General features: G+C 33.9%; 3 protein-coding genes across 3 annotated transcripts; all 3 read left to right on the top strand.

The window, feature by feature from the left end:
• Window positions 1–2,561: 2,561 nt before the first annotated feature.
• LOC130642426 (kelch-like protein diablo) lies at window positions 2,562–5,204 on the top strand. Its single transcript, XM_057449516.1, has 4 exons — window positions 2,562–2,656; window positions 2,767–3,035; window positions 4,028–4,346; window positions 4,915–5,204. Exons 2-4 carry the CDS (start codon window positions 2,771–2,773, stop codon window positions 5,063–5,065), a joined length of 735 nt encoding a protein of 244 aa, XP_057305499.1. The 5' UTR covers window positions 2,562–2,656; window positions 2,767–2,770; the 3' UTR covers window positions 5,066–5,204.
• A 5,046-nt stretch (window positions 5,205–10,250) lies between these two features.
• Window positions 10,251–14,587, top strand: LOC130640818 (protein phosphatase 1 regulatory subunit 14C-like). The gene is made up of 6 exons (XM_057447379.1): window positions 10,251–11,363; window positions 11,702–11,941; window positions 12,545–12,628; window positions 12,717–12,749; window positions 13,502–13,539; window positions 13,730–14,587. Exons 1-6 carry the CDS (start codon window positions 11,331–11,333, stop codon window positions 13,785–13,787), a joined length of 486 nt encoding a protein of 161 aa, XP_057303362.1. The 5' UTR covers window positions 10,251–11,330; the 3' UTR covers window positions 13,788–14,587.
• Window positions 14,588–14,891: 304 nt separating this feature from the next.
• On the top strand, window positions 14,892–19,569 carry LOC130640817 (protein-L-isoaspartate(D-aspartate) O-methyltransferase-like). The gene is made up of 8 exons (XM_057447378.1): window positions 14,892–15,729; window positions 16,029–16,133; window positions 16,766–16,797; window positions 17,044–17,148; window positions 17,449–17,569; window positions 17,835–17,920; window positions 18,461–18,629; window positions 19,374–19,569. Exons 1-8 carry the CDS (start codon window positions 15,627–15,629, stop codon window positions 19,379–19,381), a joined length of 729 nt encoding a protein of 242 aa, XP_057303361.1. The 5' UTR covers window positions 14,892–15,626; the 3' UTR covers window positions 19,382–19,569.
• Window positions 19,570–20,830: the final 1,261 nt, after the last annotated feature.

The following is a 20,830-nucleotide window of genomic DNA, read 5'->3' as shown; positions in this document are numbered from 1 at the left end:
TTATAAAATGTCTTGTTATTAACTAAAAATGAAACCCAAGACAACACAAAGCTCTTTTGAATTCGACACAAAATTATTTCGACATGACTTAAGAATACCACCTCTAATGTTAACTTTACAATTATATGAACCTACGTAAGTCGCGCATAAAGAAATGCATTGCAATCACGTCTGTCAGGGTTAGGGTTAGGGTACCTTTGTAGCAATTCCCGATACGAATATAAAGCGTTGGTCACGTTGGCTACTTTTGTAGGAATTCTATCGTCACAACACATAGCACGCGTTGGTCACGTAGTTTACTTTTGTAAGAATTCCATGGTCGCAATACATAGCACGTGTTGGTCACGTTGGTTCCTTTTGTAGGAATTCCATGGTCGCAATACATAGCACACGTTCGTCACGTTGGTTACTTTTGTAGGAACTTCACCGTCACAATACATAGCATGCGTTAGTCACGTTGGTTACTTTTGTAGAAATTCCATCGTCACAATACATAGCACGCGTTGGTCGCGTAGTTTACAGTTTTAGGAATTCCATGGTCGCAATACATAGCACGCGTTGGTCACGTAGTTTACTTTTGTAGGAATTCCATCGTCACAATATATAGCACGCGTTCGTCACGTTGGTTACTGTTGTAGGAATTCCATGGTCGCAATACATAGCACGCGTTGGTCACGTAGTGTACTTTTGTAGGAATTCCATCGTCACAATACATAGCACGCGTTCGTCACGTTGGTTACTATTGCAGGATTTCCATGTTAACAATACATAGCACGCGTTGGTCGCGTTATTTAGAATTCTTAAATATTGCAGGAAGTATTCTAAACTCGCTCCGCTTTTTCAAACTTGTTGAAAGTGAAACTAGAAACAGTTTTATGTTCACACTTGCTGACACAGAAATGATAAGCAATTGTGTATCTTTCTCTAAGATCAATGGAATTAAAAGTAAACAGATGTACCTGAAAGCGAAGTCATTGAGTTGAAGCTATGATTTTTTGTTAAGTGAAAACCTGCTTTTCTGCGAAACTGTTTCCTTCTGCAATCACAAGCGGCACAGAGAATAAATGTTTTCCAGTAATGTTCCGTCTTTCCACCATTGCTCGATTTTCATGCCGCAATCATATATTCAAAACTTCCATTTACTTGCTACAAGTCAATACAAAACGATTCCTTTTAGTAGACATGTTGAATTGAAAGGAAACTTCGGAATTGCAGCTCGCCGAAGTTGGCCGAACCCATCAAACAGACCGGCTACCACGAGTCAGAAGCAATAGAAAGATTAAAATTTTCCTGGCACCCATCCCGTAATATCAATCTTTCTTTTACCGTAAATTTCGACGACTTCGGCGAGATTCTTCTTGACGTCACAAATTCTTTTGTTTTAAGGAAGTTCCAAAAGTCGGCTGGATTGTTCTTGACGTCATAATTTTTTTGTTTTAAGAGGGTCCAAAAGTCCACACTTTTGCGGCAACCGAAGTCGAATGAAAACAAAGGAATCGAAAGCAACAAAATCAGCCAAATGCGGCAAAATGTACCGTGAAAACAATAGCACTTCGGAAACAACGTCGTCCCCAGGGTCTTGTGGTTTAAGCCGCTATTACGGAGTGGGCAACAATGACCCTGGAACAGGCTGGTCACTTGATACAAAAATGCCCAGTTATACTGAGCATTTTTGAAATTCCAAAGATAATGAGATGCAAATTTGGCGCTCGCCTTAGCAAGTTTAGAAATGGCGGGCGAAAAAAGATACAACATCAAAGAAAATTTTTGTTTAAGAAAGCAAAATTGTCAGACCCCAAGACACCCAAGAGTTAGAGGAAACGACACGCCCAACTACAATTTAAGTGAGAAGAAGAAAAAAGTCTTCTCATCCCCCCTTTTTCTTTACACAGTTGGAAATGGCTATCTCGGACAGTGTTAATGGGATTTAAAATAATTACGGCCTCCTCCCCCTGCCAATCCCCCCTTTCCCCACGAACAGTGTTGATTGAGCACGACGTCGGGACCTTCCAAAACTGTTTCGGGGGGACAAAAACTGTGGCAGAATAAGATTTGTGTTGCAAAAGACCAATATCCCAGTTTACACAATCCTAGATTGTCGGTTAGGAGTGTCTTGAAGTTGTAGGCTTATTTCTGCACCTTTATGTGCCAACAGAACAGCTTGTCAGCTGTTTCTGGACGTCGTTGCTCTGAGATGCCACAAAGTTTATTTACGTTCTTAATTTTGTAACACCATTTTTTGACCAACCATTTTCGTGCAACTTAGTGTTCCGTGCATATGCATTTTCCGGCTATGGCGCATGTATTTTAGAGACTTTGGAAGTTGAGACGAGTCATTTCCCAACACTTTTATAGCAGAAATTTCTTTAAGGAATAAATAAAATCAGAAAACGCCGTCATTTCTTTAGATGATAGAAATCAAGCATCTTAAGCGTCGACACCCAAACGCTGGAAGCTGCATATGAAAGCGCTGATGGAAACCAGCCTTAAGATACGGTTCAGTAATCCCAAAATTACCACTAAGTAAAATAAAAAGTAAAATTTTACCCGAGGGACGAAGGTTAACCGATAAATTTACTTTCCACGTTTTGTAAGTGGTTCGCATCATCTTGAATGCTGAGAAAGTTGCAGCAGCAGTGAATTATCAATAAAATTGGTGAGGAGATAAACTTTTTTGTAGCTATAAAAACATTTGAATGGGAAGTTAGTGTTACAAGAAACCGCAGTAACAAACGAGAATTACCCCATATTTGTTTTTTGTTTTAGAAACATGAGTGTATTTCGTTCACCGTACAAAACCAACAGACAATTTTGGGATTTCACTCAGTCCGCAGATTTGGTTTTGCAGGTAGAAGGAAGGAAATTTTATGTTCACCGTTCTATCTTGTCTCATTGCTCACCTGTGTTTCAAGTGATGTTAGAATCGGACCACTTCATCGAGAAACACCAAACAAGTATAACGTTTCCTGACAAAAACTCTGCAGATATTCAACAGCTGCTCAACTTCATTTATCCTTTTGGTCATCAAATTACAGGTACCACTTCCATGTAAAGTCTCTTTTTTGCAGATCTGACACTTTTCTCCAAATCAAAAACGACCCCCCCCCTTACCTTTTTACAGCAAACAGGCCCAACAATGGTTTATAAAGCAATTCTTGTCATGAGGTTGTCTAACTCTGTTCAATTCAAGGGGCGCTGCTTCATCCTCCTCTTGCTAGATTTTCTAATAATAGTTAGCTATCATTGTTGCTGAGTTTTAATATTTATCTATGCGCTTGCTAAATGTTTAGGGTCCTGTACTTTTCAGAGCCTTAGATTTTGACCATTACCCGAAACTACTCTGGGCAATAGGTAAACTTTAACATTTTTTGCTTAGCGCTTTAAACTTGTGCAAAATAACCGCAAAAAATTATTTCATCAACGGTAATCATTTTATAACATAAAACACATAAATAATATTTTAGCTGTTATAGAACTCATTCAGGTTTTCCACTAGTTCGCACTCGTCCCCAGCGTCAGTTTCTCTTTTCTCTAACCGGTACGGCGAGACGTATCGCCGTCCACTGTCAGAAGATACAAAATGCCCTAGGGACAAGGTTGACTAGTTATGTCGTTCTGATTGATGATTATTCTTGCTTAGTCTTAAACTGTTAACCGAATTACTGTGATCCTTATATGCACCATCAAATCCCTCCTGCGATAGGGAACTTGTCAATAGAGCGAGTTTCGGCTTAAAAGCACATCAACCTCGTCCCCAGGACTCTTTTGTGACGGCAGTCCCGTCAGAATATCATAAGCGTAGACTTTGAATGAACATTTTTTTTTTGTAAAGTGTTTACCATTTTGTCACAGTGAGCGAGCGTAGCCTCGCATTTAAAAAAAAAACAGTACAACGCTGTATTAATTTTTGTTAATTAGTCACTAGTTAGTTAATTAGTGAACGCGTTCCAAACAAATTGATAAGATTCATTTAATTATTTAAAACAGTAGCAAGGCCCGAGATTCAATGTTTTTATTTTAATTTCAGAAAACACCGATGTTGAAAGCTTGTTAAACTTATCCAGAGAATACCAAATAAAGAAAATCAAAGACCTGTGTGAAGCGTACTTACTTCGAAAAGTACCCACGATTGATCAACTCATTATAGCACAAGAGTACGACTTGCCGCTTCTTAAAGATAAATGTTTGAAGCAACTTTCTGACAAAGCTTTAAATGGCTTGCAAGATCATCCTCGATTCAGTGAAATCAATGATAAAAATCGCATACTTATAATGGAACAACAATTAAAGAAGTTGCAAGTTTACTGCAAGAAGATTTCGCAGATTGCGCAAGCATCCGATATGAGGTATATAAAGAGCTGTTCCCATTCTCGACCACAGAGCTCTTTATAAACCTACTTTCGAGGTTTCCAATCTCAAGGAGCTCAGGGGGAGAGAATGAACTGCTCCTTTTTTCCTAATAAGATACTAAAAATACCTCTCGGTCTAAATTCCGTCGTCCCCAAACTACTAAATTATGAAGAGGTGACGAAAAAGGCATGTTGATAAACTTTGACCGACGAAGGTTTGGTGCAGTGAGGATGATTTGTAAGCCAAGGCATGGATGCTTTTGACATCTAAAGCGGTCAGTAAATCGGGTTCAAAAGGTACTTCTCGCTACAGATTTCTTAGGTTATTCCACTAATTGTTTCCCCGGCCAATTGTTTTTCCCAGTTTTGTTCCTGAGATAGGAGGATCTGAATATAAAATTTAGATGCCATACAGTAAATGTTAATATTTGACATTTCATCAAAGCATCTCTGAAAATTTCTATGAGTTGTAGCAAAAAACTTAGAAAACGAGCATTATCTTAAGCAAGAATCAACAAGGAAGCAAATGTAATCCGTTGTAACTTTTCCTTTTCTTAACTGTTAGGTTTATGCCCATCATAACACATATTCACTGTGGACACAAACCGAAAAATTGCAACAATCCACACTTTATATGTCAAGTTTGCAAAGCTTCCACTCTTAGGAGCTTCATCAAAGAAGAGAGCTGGAAATTAGGGCAAGACAAAAGTAAATAAATCAATCAATTGTCAATAAATCTTTACAGTTCCATCTTTGTACATGCTGAAAATAAACTCTATTTATTTGTATATTTTAAGTAATTTTATATATTTTTATTGTAAAATAAATTATTTTTTATGATCATATATCCGTATATGTGTGTTTCTTGTTTCTCATACTTGACCTTGTTCTAAATGTGTTATACATTTCGGAAATTTCAGAGTGTTCAAGGAAATTTTGGAAAAAAAAAATTAAATTCAGAAAACTATCCTGGCCAAGTAAGACATTGACTCAACGACCAATCGTGATAGATAAAGCCATACTTTTTCAAAACACTTTCTCTTTCCAATGATTCCATTTAGTTAAAAAACGTAACACAGAATTGCTGACATCAGCAAAAAAGATAATTTAGAGTTTTTGACACTTTGCAAACCATAACTCTATAACGCAAGAAGCAAATTTGGTACAAGTAGTTTTTTGAAAAAGTGACTTTCGAATTATCGAACGGAGTTAATTTTCATAAATTCTGGTCTGCAAAATACAGAATACAACCTAGTTATCCAGAAACCATCCCGTGTTATACAAAAACACGAACACGAACATTTTTACAAATCAAGAACATTTTTACAAATCAAGAAGCAACAGGCAGGTGATCGTTAAAACATTTTGAAATTTGCTGCGAAATGTAAATGTTCAGCTCAAGATACATCTGCGTAATGCAAATTATTCCTGAAGACCTGAGTATGGTTCATGTCTTCTGCAGGCAAGTGGGACTGATAGTCCTTGTAACTTTTAAGACCTTGTATATAGCTAGAAACCACCTCCACAAGGCTCTACTGGGCATTATCAATAGCCACGGTAAACCAAATGTATACTGACCACAGTGCTTATTATCCTCCCTGTCACCACAATTAACCTAAGCACAACTTGCAGTTGCACTCCATTTAATTGGTTTGGGTTCCTGAGTAATGACATAAAATTGATCTAAAACAATGTATTGGAATTAGAAAAAATCGATACAACATGTTCTGCTTCCACTGCCTCCTTCACACACATGCACCCAAATATAATTCATATTTTGAGCATCATGCATTTGGGACAGATGAGATGTCTTGAGCGTCAGGCACATCAACATTCCTTGAGCGTCAGGCACATGCTAATTACTGGTACTTTCATTCATACCCTAAGAGTCAGGTGTATGAGACAATTCAGATGCTGTGAGCCTTACGCGTATCGACATGCTCTGAGCGTCAGCGAATCGACATGCCCTGAGGGTAAGGCGCATGTTTTCTATAATAGTGCTGCTGATTGTGATGAACTGAGAGTCAGGTACGTTACCATGACTATAATGACTTGTATCTACAGATTACTTTCCTAAACAGCTGGCGAAGGAGAGTCAAGACAAATGAGATGTTCCAACAAATTACACCCAATATATTACACTACAGAGCCAACACATCCCATAGCATAGTGACTTTTATTAACATCAGCAATGTTACTACACAAGTTTTTTAAAACATTGTCACTTAAGTGAATAAATTTGCGATAACAGTCGCTAGACCAACTTCCTAGAATTTTCATAGCCGTTACGGGTATGCCGCAGGATGCCGCCGCTAATGCCTCTCCAATTCCAGAACTGTGTGTGTTCAAGTTACACTGCATTTTTGGGAGACACAAGACATGGCAGAGAAATGTTTTTGGGTAACAAATTCGCCACTTTGTAGAAAAGTTAGTTAGTTAGTTAGTTAGTTAGTTAGTAAGTAAGTTAGTTAGCTAGCTAGTTAGTTAGTTAGTCGTTTGAAAAACTTAAATCAGGCAGTTATAAGTGTGTGCAATTTCATCATGGAACATTCAGCAAATTTCTTTTTGATCATAATTGACATAAGATGCGCAATCTTTTCTTGCGTTTTCAACACACTTAAGTTTTTCTGTTTTTAAATTCGTCTTGTAGCACCTTGTATTTCAACTTACACGGTACCCAGAACTGGGAGCCGCAGATGAACCCACTATACTACGTGCTGCAATATGTTAGTGATGCATGTAGATATTTTATCGGGATAGCTTATATATAGGTCATTTGTTATCATTGCACATTTCACGAATGTGAAGTATTAAAGAACTGACCTATATATAACTTTACTTTCTTCATATTTTTTTACAAACAATCAAATCTATCTAAAGTAATCTCTTTATCAAGTGCTACAATTATTCATCTGCGCATGTCTTGTCGTCCAATATCTTTTGATCTAAAGAGAAAAACAATTTCATTGGCTAAAAACTGAGGTGCCGAAGTAATGAATGCAAAAAATATCAGGATCAAGGAACGACTTTGTATCCAATGATTAATAGGAAATATTTACAAGATGCACGAAGACATTAACCAAATCTCAGTTGATAAAGAGCTCTTTATTTTTTGTGATATTCGCAATATAAGAGACTATGCGATATAAGAAATTGGGACGGTTAGAATGGGACGCAATACCATTGAACGCTGGGGTTGCGTCTGTTAATTTAAAATAAAATTTCAGGAATTTTAAAAAAAGAAAGGCCTTTTTTAAAATTTTTAAAAAAATTTACAGTTCTAACAAATGTCTTGAAAAAGGCAGGTGGGCCAGATTATAGATAATTCAAACTCCAAACTTGTCAAATTTGTCGTTAAAACTAGTCGTTAGTCCGTGGGAAAATCCAAGAGTTCGCCCGTCCTTTTTATACCGCATTGCGTGCGTCTCGCTACCTGCGCAGCTTAGCTACCATTTTGCGTGACAGACAGACGGACGGACGGACGGACGGACGGACGTATACGGGTATTATAATATAGATTTGGGGTTAAATTATTTTATTGAAATGGCTCTTGTTAAAGGCATTTTGAAGTTATATGAAACAGGGTTTAGGATCCACCAATTTTACAAAAATCTATATAAGTTAAGAAAAAAATCCAGGTAGAACAAAATCCATGTAAAGCATAGCCATAATCGCTTAACGAGCAAATAATCTACTACAACATTTTGCGATTATCATGCAATATGAGAGCATTATGTTATATTCAACTTGCAAAGTACAAATATGTTGTATTTGCTGTCACATGTCATAGTTTTCCTTTCTCACACAGGGTTGAAGGGCTGTACACTAAGCAGAAGGAGTTGACAATAAGTAAATACCGAGGCGAAATAATATTTATTTCTAGGTAAGCCTTTCTTACATTTCTCAAAAACAATGCATAACATGTCAAGGAAGCAATTTTAGGATGACGCTAAATTTACACAGTGCAACTATTCAAGTACGGAATGATAGTGTTATCAATGCCAAACTCCATCAGCAAGCGATGTTTCCCGATTTCGAAGATTTCGGGAAACAAGGGTTCTTTTCGGATTTTGCGCTGCAATCAGTGCGTAAATTTCGCGCATGCGCTGTTAAAAGCGCGTCTAATATAAATTCAATGGTTCAATACTGTTCTTTCCCTCTCACAACAAGCTGTTATCGTTAACTTTATAAATAAGACGTACTTAACAGCTGTTTTCTTTCTTTTTTATATTATGTCGACCTCGACGAAAGCAAGAAGCCCCAATCAATTCAAAAGCATGAAACATCTCCCAAAATAAACCTTGGAGATAAAGAATGATGCAACTATCAACGATAGTTTAATATTTATTAATCTGTCTAAACATTATTAAATAAGGAATTATGTTAGTAATTTCTTACGTCGTCATTGAAAAACAATCTTAAAAGCTTTCCCAACCGAAAAAAGCATCAGAGCTATTAGTTTGGCTATTACAGAATACGGTGGTTGTTATCCTAGAGTAGGAAGCGATTACAATAAAAGTAATATTCTTTGTGCAATGACATCACGTCGATGTTCTCGTTGTAAACTTTACTTGTATTACTCGTACTTGTACATTACGGATATCAGGACTTCTGATTTCTGACAGTGCAAAATACAAATGTTCACCGAAGAAGTAGTTATTTTTATGTTTTTCAGGAAGATTGTTTCCATAATTTGTTCAGCAAGATTAATTTTAAAAAACATTTCAGAGGTTGTCTTTTTATTTAAACTCCCAGTATAGGAAGTCAAAATTCCTCAGTTCCATGTAAAGTGTTTCAACCATATGTTTGTATCTTTTTATCAACAAATGGTCAATTACAATACCAGGCATAGACACTGTACACATGAAATAATGGAGCGCATGTGTGTGAGTACAGTGAACCACCTTATAGTGGACATCCTTTGCAGTGGACACCTCTCCACAACGAGCACTTTACTTGGGAACGGATAAAACGGACACTTTATACCGGACACCTCTATATAACGGACATCATTTCAAGGTCCCAACTGAAATTAACCTTGGAACTGATCTCTCTAGAGTGGAAAAATTGCTAAATTTTTCAATGAAACAAAATTAAGAAACTCTAGTTTGGGTAATTTCAAAAGTCATTGATGTGGAAGGTATTAAATTGTCTTCGCAAAGTCAAGCAATATCTCAATGTTTTTTGTCCAGTCTTGAGCTTGTTTTAGTTTTAAAAGAAAGGTAGAATAAGTGTTATAAGTTTTAGTCTAAGTGCGCATGCATTAACAAAAAAGCTTGTAAGTTTTTCGCGCTATTAAAGAAAATGCAGTCAAATGGAAATCTATAAACGTCGGATACGTTACTGCATACACTTTTTGAATTGTGAGTCATCCCTGATAATTTATTCAAAACTGTAAAAGGGTTTAACTCTTTTAAACGCAGTTAACTCTTTGAATCTAATTGAAGCAAAGTTTTATTTCAACTTAAACTTACATTTGAACACAAAATTTTATCAGAATTTGGCAAATCTGAGTACGTGTAGCCTACCCCTTAAACACTCCGCCCCTCTTACTCGACCCCCTTTCCTTCCATAACCGCCTCGATTAGCTGAAAAATTAATCGAGAATATTAGAAAAAGAAAATAAACAAACGTCCTGTGGTTTTGGATTGGATACGTTGTTTTATGCATGAAGATATTTTTATTTCGTTGTTGCAGAATTCGCATTTTTTATCTTCGTCTAGCTATATGCATATATACTATTTAGCTTGAAACAAATTTTAAGGTCAAAATAATGTTGCTAGTTTGAATAGAGCTAAGCTACTAAAGCTTTCTAGCAGGGAGCTTTATCTAGCTAGTTCTAGCTACTTTATTATTTCATGCATGAAAATATCTTTTAGGTTTTGAGTTATCTAATTATTTAATTATCTAACCACATTTGGTTTTATAGGCAGGCAATAAGATATAAGAGATAGGTAAAGCAAGGCCCCTTTTTGTCTGCTGCTTCTTGCTCTAGCTATTCATACACAAAATGGATTCTTCTGTGATTTGGATTATTTTATTCCACCATATTTGTTTACCACAATCAAGAAATGCTCCTGCTATACATATACCAGTTTCAATTAAGCTCGCCTGTCATAAATATCTTGTAGTTCTTGTATTCAGAATCCACAGCCAACATTGGTTACAATAAATAATCTGCATATAGCTAACAGGCAAAACAACGTATCCCAAACGTCAAAATTTCTGTCAAGTTTAATGTATTGGTTGACTATTTTAAATATATATATGTGAACCAAGGTAGATCCAAGTTTCAGCCAATCTAACTATAAAACATCAGATTTGATATGGTTAAATCTAGGAAGATATATACTTTAGCTAACCAAACCACACGAACTAAACAGAAATAATATCAGATTAATAAGTGCATGTGCATACCATATGTCACGCCGGCTTCAAATAAATGTGTGAACCGTTCAAGAGCAAGAGGTTTATTGTGTTCCACTCCTTATTTATACCCACCATGCTTGTTGTTATAAAGCTACGGTCTTAAGTTATAGTCTATTGTTTTGATTTAGTCAGTGTAGTGTTGTTAGGCCACCATCACATCAGTAAAACTAATAATGTTGGATGCCAAACAAGACTAGTGAACCAGGTTAATCTCATACTGGGAGTCAGTACAGACACACCTGTACATCTTTAACCCCAAGTAACAAATGCTAAACTTTTAATATAACACTATTTAATGTTTTAAGTTAGAAAACATGCACACATAATTAACAATAAAAAAGTATATATATATAAGATAAAAAATATAACTATTTTACATTTTTATTATATTATATATCAAGTTTTAAATCAACAAGTTTACAATTATAATATGACTCATTGGAATCCAGCACTCTCTTTTTTTACAAGGCAATAATTCCTATAGGAACAAGATTATTCTTTGGTTCATGATGCACAGGCCAAAGTCATCAGTAAAATGGCAGATGTATAAAGATGTTCAGGGTCAGTGGTGGTATGATTAAGCAGGTACTATTCGAGTGTTAGTATTTTGCATAAATAATGCAAGACAGAACACTTTATTGCATGCTGTTTCCTCCAGGTTTCGATTTTTTTACAAAATAATGAATTTTTATAAAATGCATATATATGTATATATATAATGAATATTTTAAAGCAATGTTTCAATACTATGCAGGCATTCAACAGGAAACTTATATGTGACTTCCTTCTGCCTTAGTTATAACTGCGTTTTAGACAACCAAGGTTTACCTCTAAACATTAAAGCCAGTTTGTTGGTCAATATTTATGTATATATTGGTCAAATTAGCTAGCCAACTAATTTTACATATGCTTTTATGTTTTAGTGTAATGATTTAGGACCAATTCATGCTTTGAAATATAAAACAATAAAAAAAATGAGCGAGGCAGAAAATTCTCAAGGAAAAATTCTACGATTCAATGCTGATACATCTAGTCCAACACATACAGCATCCAACAAAGCAAAATATCAGTTTACTGGAAAATATAACCGCACAGCTTTAAACAAAAGGATTTCCCTGGAAGGATGGATTGACTCTGAGTTACGAAGACTTTTTCACTGTAAAGTAAGCTTAGTTATAGATATTTTTGCACTTGATATGTAGTTTTGTTTTAAACAATCGACATGTGCACTTATTCCTGTAAAGATAAATTATAAAAATCAGACCATAAAAAATTAATTTAAAAAAATATATTTGGTTATCAAGATTGGCAAATGTTCTTTTGAAAAAGAGCATACATAAAATAAATTAATTTCAGTGTGTTTCAGATGTTGTGCTTCCAAAGAATATGTATGAATTTCTTTCAATAATAGCCATTTCAGCCCATATGCTGCTTTTTTCATACATTCAAGAATATGTGTGCATGTACAAAAATCTGCAAACCTTAATAGATATAGCTACAGTAGGTATGCAAATAATTTTCTTTTTGCCTGATCTTTATAACATTCCTGCACTGGAAACCAGCAAAGTCATTTTTACTTTAAATACTCTGACGATAAAATATGTCAATATTTAGACTTCGAGCTTTTTGATAGATTTAAAAAACATTATGATGCTTAAGGTGCCTAAAAATGACTGCAGTCTCCAATATATATTTTTTGCCATCATTGAAAAGGAAACTTTTTTTAGAGGGTGATCTGAAATAATATAACATATCAATGTGTTTAGGATGATGAATCATATGATGTAGAGATTGACATTGACATCCTGTTAGAACAAGAAGATAATGAAACATGTACAAATATGCTGCAGGTATTAAACTAATATGGGCTTGCTTTATGTCCTTACTATATATGTAAGTTAAATCAGTTATAGTGCAGGCTTGTTTTTCTTTCTTTAGAAGCTATTAAAGGATGCAAAAAACCCAGTAGAAGTATGTTAATTTTATTACATAAAAAATGTATTCACTCTATTATATACGTATTTACTCTGTTTTTCCTGCATCTATACTATTACCCTCTCTTTAAAAAACTCGCATTTTTGGTATATATGTATATATAGTTTGAAAAAATAATCCTGTCCCTCCGTTAATCTGCATGCAGCATTGCTGTAATTTCTGTTGAGTTTGTACCATATATACTTCACTATGGGCCTAAATTTTGAATGTTAAGGATGTAAAAGTTGTTTTTTTATTGCATGGAGCATATTTGTCTTAAATTTGTATGTGCTTTTTGCTTTTCACACATCAGAAGTCTGTGACTTAAAAAATTGCGGATTTATGTTTTGTCGGAAATAATGAAATAATATTAACCAAATTTCTATGCTTTGGTAAGAAAAAAACCTGCCTCTCTAGTAAACCCAACCTTACCTGCTGCTGGAAATAATAGTAAATATGGTAACATAAAGCTATCATATTATGTAAATTTTCACAAAGCTTGTGGTTTGTGAAATTTTGTGGATTTCATGAGGATTTATTTTTGCAAATTGATTGACTTCAATTATTTTGCGTTAATTCATTTTTGAAAACACATCTTGCAGGACTTTAGGCTAAAAGTATTAAAATATATAAGGTTTTATACTAGATGGTATTGCTAACTAATATATTGATTATATTGTTAGTATTTGTTTTTTTTTCTTTTGATTTTTTTAAAATCAAAGTTCTTATCAAGTTTGACATTTTTACAGGAATTTATAAAGGAGCTGTTGATCAGGATGCAAGAGTTGTAAGTAGACTTTATTCCTTCCTATTCATATACAGTATAACATAGAGATTATACTATTTTACCTATATAAATATTCTGTGTTAAAAAACAAAATACAATTGTGTAATAATTTGTTCCTATGGTAATGTTTTAAATAAAAGTCCCTATATATAATACATGTTTTTGTTTTTTATACATAAACTTATTATAGAGACAAGAATATCCGAGGTACAGCTGTTGATACAAAGGAGCCATCAATTAGCTGTTAACTAAAGTGTAAATTTATTGACTTTTTATTATTTTTTTTTGGCAAAGCATAGTGCAAGTGATAACTTTGAAATTCACTACAAGTGTCAACAACAACTTTTTTGATGACCAAGCCCAATTTTAGTGAGACATATAGCATATGTATAAGCGGGTGATTTTATAGCTTATAAATAAAAAAAAATCGCAGTTGTTAGCATAATATTTAACTTCGCTACCAAAAGATTTAACCAGCCCAATATTTAGCAATCAGCATTCTATAAAAAATATTATATCTACTGAAGCAAATAAATTTACTCGGGATGCACTTATGTTTTTTAGCAAAAAGATGTTATTCAATTTTCTTGTGTTATTTTGCTCATTAAATTTTTATTATTCCTTTGATTTTGCTATTCATAGGAAAGTTGACCTGGTCATTTTAATTATATTCAGAAAAAATAAAATAAGAAAACCTCTGAGATATGTAAAAAAATATGACAGCATTTTCTAAAAATATTTAATATCTTTGTATATTTTCACATTTGTATTTTTCATACTGGGTGATATTGAATGAAATAACATTAACCATTTTTATGTGCATAAATTATTTACCATATAATTTATGCAATATTTATAATCTTGAATTTTTAACCTAATTAATTATGTTTATATATTATATTCTTTTTAGAAATCTTATTAAATATGTTCATTAGTACCTATTTAGTCAGTTTTGATATATGAGTAACATAAATCATTAATATATTATGCTTCCAAATTTATAAAATTGTACAAAAATTAGTTAAAAATGTAAACGAAAATTTATGTACTGATTTAATTTTTTTTTGATTTTTTAGTCCATCCATCCGAGTGTGTATTTAAGTTGTCTTTCACTGCCAACACTGTAAATTACATTGCTAACAGGAAAAAATGAATGTTCTGTTTCGAATAATCTACAATTATGCTGTTAATAACAAACAAACAAAGGGATATTTTTGGAACTAAGACAAAATATCAAAAAAAAATTTAAGTTTGTAATTTACTTTTAAATATGGAAGCAAAGAACATTATATAACCCTATTTATTGTGAAATGATACTCTGTTAGGGGGTGTGGTGGGGGTAGGGTGGGCTGTGCTGTATTCCACCACTTAATCACTTTTTTTTATAGAACTGCTAAAATGTCCAACAAGGCTAAAATGTTATCGTTTTACCTTATTTATTTTGGGATTCTTGGTACCATGGATTTAATCACCTCATACAACTTTTGAGTTTTTCAAGCCATATTAATGAAACTTGCCATAAAAGAAATTGATTAGTGTGTTTGCTGACGTCAGCCAGTTGTTATGATGCCATCGTTATTCCAAGAACACGTATTCTCACTGGTGACTATCATGTAAATTTTGTTTACTGAAGGTTAATTTTATAATTTACTCTTTATGATATTATCTTTTGAAGCAATACAGAGTTAAAACAATGCTAAAAATTAAAATTTTTTTTGAGACCGCGCCAAAAAGTTGTTAAAACAACCTGAAAAATTGTTTTCATGACAGTTATCAAATAAAAACTGGGAACATTAGGGTGTAAAAATGTATATGTGGTTACATTGGTTTGTGTTATAGTTAATCTTAAGGATTATAAAAAGTCCAGTTCCGAAATTTATAAAAAATTACCTTCCTTTTGCCACACCTTCGGGAAGGATTGAAAATCGGATATAAAATGATTTTTTGCTTGATTTTTTCTTTACCCTATCAACTTAAAAGCACTGGTGTAATTATTGCACATGAGAAAATGTTATTCCTCAGTTTATATTAACAATGTCAAATATATATACATGGACATTTAGTGAATAAATTATATTATTTATTCCATGAAAGCAGTCCAGAGTTACTTTGCTTTTTGTGTTTTCATTCGAACAATGGCTTGGCGTTCCCATGGAAGAGACAACAATGACTTGATTAATCAATTGAGGAGTAAGTTGGGATTTGCATATTTATTGTATTTATTAATTGCAGAAATTTGGTTAGTTCGTTTACAGCTCAATAAATAATATGAAAAATAAAAAAACAATCATGAAGGTTCAATTCAGTTTCTTGTTTCTTGTTCTCTGCATTGCACTGATATTGTTAAACAGTTTAAAGTTTGGAGACTTTTTCAGTTAAGGGAAAATGATTGCCATGTTATATAGGTACTGAATGAGCCTTTTTCAAGCTTTCTTTGGCAACTTAAATCCCGAGCACCTAAGTCATGGCTTATTATCTATATTACCTAGAGTACGACGTGTTGACATCAAAGAGAGTGGAGGATGCAATGAGAAAAGTAAATCGGGAACATTATAGTCATCGAAATCCATTTGTGGACTCACCACAGCCAATAGGTGAGTGGCTCATATATTTATTATGTACAATTTTTTGTGTTTTTAAATTTTCAGAGAAAACTTCCGATTTTCAAGAATCAAAATTTTTTGGTCTTTATAAACAGTATGTATCCCTATGGAGTCAAGGGGCTGGATCACATTCCTTCCTACTCCTCGTAGCTTAAATCGTAGCTATGACCTTGTTCAAGCTGTTGGCCAAAGAAAGTTGATTAACGGTTTTGGTTGACCCCCCTACCGTTTTTTTTACCTTACTTCTTGATTTGATACTCAGAGGAACCTAATTTCGTTATTTTCCATCATTTCCCATTCCATTTCATCTTTCAAGCATACTTCACTGTTTGTAAATCCCTCCATAACAAATTTAGCAATATTTTTAAGTTGAATTGTTTGTTTGGATTTATTATTTTAGTTATTGTTGTTTATGGTGCGCATTCAACGTTCTTGTTTTATTTAAAGTAGCTATTTTTCTGCCTCATTTTAAAACAAAAAAAAATTGACTATGACCTTTGATTTTTTACTTTTTACAGTACGAGCGTGTTTGCAATGTCAAGCAGAATAAAACGCATTATGTTTGTATGCAAAACAGATATCAACTTCCCTAGGCCTTATAAACAACGCTTTCTCAATTTTAGGTTACTCTGTGACTATCAGTGCTCCACATATGGTAAGAGTTTTGAGTTTTTTAACTTTATCAGTTTTTTTTAGTTTTACTTACATTTTTTTTACAATTTCTTGATGTTTAAATTAAAGCTCTTGCCAAAAAGATTCTCATTGTGTTCAAAACATTGCTGTTGTTGTTAAATAGTGAGTGCCAGCAATTTATGTCTCAAGACGTGTTGATAGACATCTGAATTTTTTCGATGTTATGTCACTGTTAGTACTACCAATGAAATACTGCAAATGTCTTTAGCATGTTCATGCTCTGCAGCATTTGGAAAATCATCTAAAAGAAGGAATGTCTGCGTTGGATGTTGGTTCTGGTAGCGGTTATCTTACTGCTTGTATGGGTTATATGGTAAAGTGGTTTCTCAAAAAACGTTAATTATTTGTTATTTGTTTAGTCGTTTTTGTTGGTGTGATTAAAACTTTTAACTATACTATTAATGTATTGGCAACAGATTAACCGGCCTTTTCAAAATCTCCTGAAATTTACCTGGAATTTGATTTGCCTTTTAAATCTGCAACAGCGTTTTTTGTGACGTAAGGTAAATTCTGTGTAGCAGTTTTAACTCATGGTCGATCTAAACGAATTATTTTAGTAAAAAGTAAAATTGCTTTAGTACAAAAAGATTGTTTTTTTTTATGCGATCTACAGGTTGGTTCAACAGGAAAGGTTCATGGAATTGATCATATTTCAGAACTTGTTGAAGAATCAATAGCTAATGTTGAGAAAGGGAATAAAGATCTGTTATCCAGTGGTATCGTGGAGCTTCATAGTAAGTAGCCATCAATTTTTTCTATCGCTAAATTCGCGAACTATATTCTAACCAAATAATAGAACTTACCAGCTCTGCGACATTTAATTCTCTCGAAAATTAATTCCTGGCCCAATCGCTGAAAAATTTAATATCAAATTATATTAACAAACCGACCACCATTTGAAAATGTGTCCTGAACATAGAGGCAGGCTCTGTGGATCTTTAGAAGGTGTATTATGCTTTTGGTGAATTTTTTAATCTACACATCCTGTCTATCTTTTAGCTGGTGATGGTCGACAGGGGTATGAACCAGGTGCACCATATGACGCAATACACGTCGGAGCAGCAGCACCCACTCTTCCACAAGCTGTATGTTTTTAAATTTTGTTTCTGTTCTTCAATATTTAGTCCAATGTGTATTTTTCATTGTGACTTTTCACAAAAGAAAAATTTTTCAAAGTAACAAAATATTGATTTCCGAATCAATAAGTGATCAAAAAAAATTTGATGACGAACTAAAAGTTTCTGTTAGTTGATAATCCATTAACCTCAAAAGGTTTTTATTGATTAGAAATTTTCAATGAGTTGGGAACATTCTGGAATTTATTTAGGCTTTATAATGCAAAAAAGTAAGAGGGTCTCAAGACTTGTATCACTTTAAGATGAAAAGCTTTTGGCCGAAAGAAAATTTTGGCGGAATAAATTGCTATTCATTACCATGGTGATAGGACTCTAACCTGTTAAAGGCAACCATTTTTAATACAAATTTCCATTTAGGTTTTAAGAAGTAGCATTTAGTGTGTTCAGCGCACGCACCTGATCTACGTTTATATAGAATAAGTTTGTCTTAATACAGTCTCAGTAAGATACAGTATACTCTTTATATTTGCTGACAGTATTTTTCTGTAGTTAATAGACCAATTGAAAAGAGGAGGACGTTTGATAATACCTGTTGGACCAGAAGGTGGAAACCAAGAGTTGGTCCAGTATGACAAGCAAGCAGACGGTTCGATTAAAAAGCAAGTTCTCATGGGTGTTATCTACGTTCCGCTTACTGATAAAAACCGCCAGTGGAGAGGTGCAGATATTATAATACAATACGTTTGTGAACTAGAAGGTTTCGTAGGCGACAGGCTTCTGCAAATCTAAAAAAAAAAATTCCGCAAGCGCATAGCTAACCCCCACCCCCTCCTGAAAAACAACAACAAAATATAAAAACAACGGTACTTTTTTCGGCCATTTCACGAACTTGAAAAAAGCATCCTGTCGTCGAAGTGCTATTTTTGCACATGCGTAGGTTACGTAAACAGCCTTTTTAAATGCGCAAGTCGCTCTTTCTAACACGATTGTCGTACAAAAACTTTCTGTCACAGTCAAGAAAGGCTCAGGAATTTAAGAAAAAATATGTCGGCAACAATTAGCACATTTTAGGAGTTATTATCTAACCAAATAACCTAAAATCCTAAGACCTGAGTTCGCCGCTGCAAACTCAATTGCGTCAACCTTGTATAGAAACATTTTATATAATTTGTTGCAAGCTTGCCCCACTATCTTTCGCACATGGTTATAGATCTAAAGTAATTATTTTTGTACTTTCTCAATGAAAAATAAAGTTTGAGAAAGGTTTTATACAATGCAAGCAGAAAACTTATTTTACGGCTAAGAAAACTCAGGTTTTACGAAGCAACAAGCTCAGGACTTTGAACTTTTTTTTTACTGTATGCGCCTACTTTTTCTTAAACTAGGTAAGTTTTTGCGACAGCTTGTGACCCTAAACTAAGTAAACCGTTTCCTGACAGTTGATTGACTCTCTTGTATTTAGGACCATAACATCTGCAAAGATGTATCAGAGAATGACGGTTTAAAGAAGAGAATAAACTACCTATCGGAAGAGTAACAAGACAAAAATCTGATAGTCTTTACAGTTGAATCCATGTTGGCGTAGTTTACTATAAACTTTTCGTGATACAACTGGTTTGTATCTATATCTTACTGATTATAAAAGATGCTTTTATTTATTTATTTTGTTCATTTAAAAACGCCGTTAGTCCCCCACTTATTAGTCACAGCTCATTGCACTTACTGCGCTTACTACAAACATGGAATAACCACTCTGACGCGATTATTCGGAAGACATACTGTTCGAGTTTCCTTTTAGATTTTTTTATAGCTTTGTGATCTGAAAATAAATAAATTCCTTTTAATGTTGGATTTAAAAATTATGTTGAAATGTCAAATTTCACAGAAATGGGAAGCGAAATTTTTTGGCTTAGATGAGAGATACAAATTGTAGGGGGAGATGCATGCTTTGTGATATATATGAATCCAGAGCTAAAAATTTTTAGGCTTGAATTTTGAGACCACAGAAAACCTCGATGTGCAACTTCAGTTTGCATTTCCTGTATTTCTCTTCGAAAAAAAGAATTTGCAAATGTAGTTGTGGGTTTCAGCAAAATCACGGAATTTGGAGAAATCGAAGCAGCTTCAAATCTGCTCATGAAAAATCAGAGAATCTTTTTAAATTTTGTCACAATTCTAAGAATAGGGGACGTTTGTTAGTTAATGAAATTGTATTCTAATGTTGAAAAAAAGTGTAAAAATTCTTTATCTTTGATGATCTATGTCGCAAAAGCTGAATGGTTTATTATAGTAGAAAAGTGCGAACTTTATTAATTCGCCTTTTGGAATTGTCAAAAATCAGCGAAAATCTCTGATGAAATCTTTCTGTAAATTTAGGAAATGTTTTCTAAATCTTGCAAACAGACTTGGGCGGATTAAAATCTTTTAGAAATGGGGGTATGTAATGAACAATGGGTGGATATCACGCATTTATTTTTTCACACTGGCTCTCAAGCTGCCCAAATATATTTAAAGGAGGATGATATCTCCTCGAATGGAAATAACGAGCTGTTCAGAAAATAATCAGTCGATCTTCTCCGCTCTTATCCTTAAGTTGTCTACGAAGAGAAAGGTGCGTTAGGGCGAAAAAAATGTTAAAAACATAACAAACGGACTCTTTGCAGCTCAGGATTTGTAAGCTTAAACAATATTATAATATTAATATCCTTATTTACAAATTTTAAACCTCACCTAAACTAATTAACGATCCATTCAAAGTTATTTCAACGTTGAGAAAGTTGAAAACGATCTTTGAAGCCTTCAGTGGATAAAGCCTCCAGAATATGTATAGTGTATAAAATTTCTTGTTTACGATCTACATCGTGCTATATCGGCCAAACTAGTCGTCATTAACTAAACCACGTAAGAGAACACCAGTGG

Source organism: Hydractinia symbiolongicarpus, chromosome 4 (genome assembly GCF_029227915.1).
Source record: "Hydractinia symbiolongicarpus strain clone_291-10 chromosome 4, HSymV2.1, whole genome shotgun sequence".
NCBI lineage: Eukaryota > Metazoa > Cnidaria > Hydrozoa > Anthoathecata > Hydractiniidae > Hydractinia > Hydractinia symbiolongicarpus.
The sequence above is the reverse complement of the archived record's forward strand: the minus strand, read 5'-3'. Positions and strand labels throughout refer to the sequence as shown.

Bases quoted from the DNA above. Each gene is read 5' to 3' on its own strand.
- LOC130640818 (XM_057447379.1), top strand. From the start codon at position 11,331: ATGTTCAGGGTCAGTGGTGGTATGATTAAGCAG. The intron at 11,942-12,544 runs GTAAGCTTAGTT...CAATGTGTTTAG, and splicing joins GAAGACTTTTTCACTGTAAA to GATGATGAATCATATGATGT. The intron at 12,750-13,501 runs GTATGTTAATTT...ACATTTTTACAG, and splicing joins ATGCAAAAAACCCAGTAGAA to GAATTTATAAAGGAGCTGTT.
- LOC130640817 (XM_057447378.1), top strand. From the start codon at position 15,627: ATGAAAGCAGTCCAGAGTTACTTTGCTTTTTGTGTTTTCATTCGAACA. The intron at 16,798-17,043 runs GTAAGAGTTTTG...AAATGTCTTTAG, and splicing joins CTATCAGTGCTCCACATATG to CATGTTCATGCTCTGCAGCA. The intron at 17,149-17,448 runs GTAAAGTGGTTT...TGCGATCTACAG, and splicing joins CTGCTTGTATGGGTTATATG to GTTGGTTCAACAGGAAAGGT.
- LOC130642426 (XM_057449516.1), top strand. From the start codon at position 2,771: ATGAGTGTATTTCGTTCACCGTACAAAACCAACAGACAATTTTGGGAT. The intron at 3,036-4,027 runs GTACCACTTCCA...TTTTAATTTCAG, and splicing joins TTTTGGTCATCAAATTACAG to AAAACACCGATGTTGAAAGC. The intron at 4,347-4,914 runs GTATATAAAGAG...CTTAACTGTTAG, and splicing joins GCGCAAGCATCCGATATGAG to GTTTATGCCCATCATAACAC.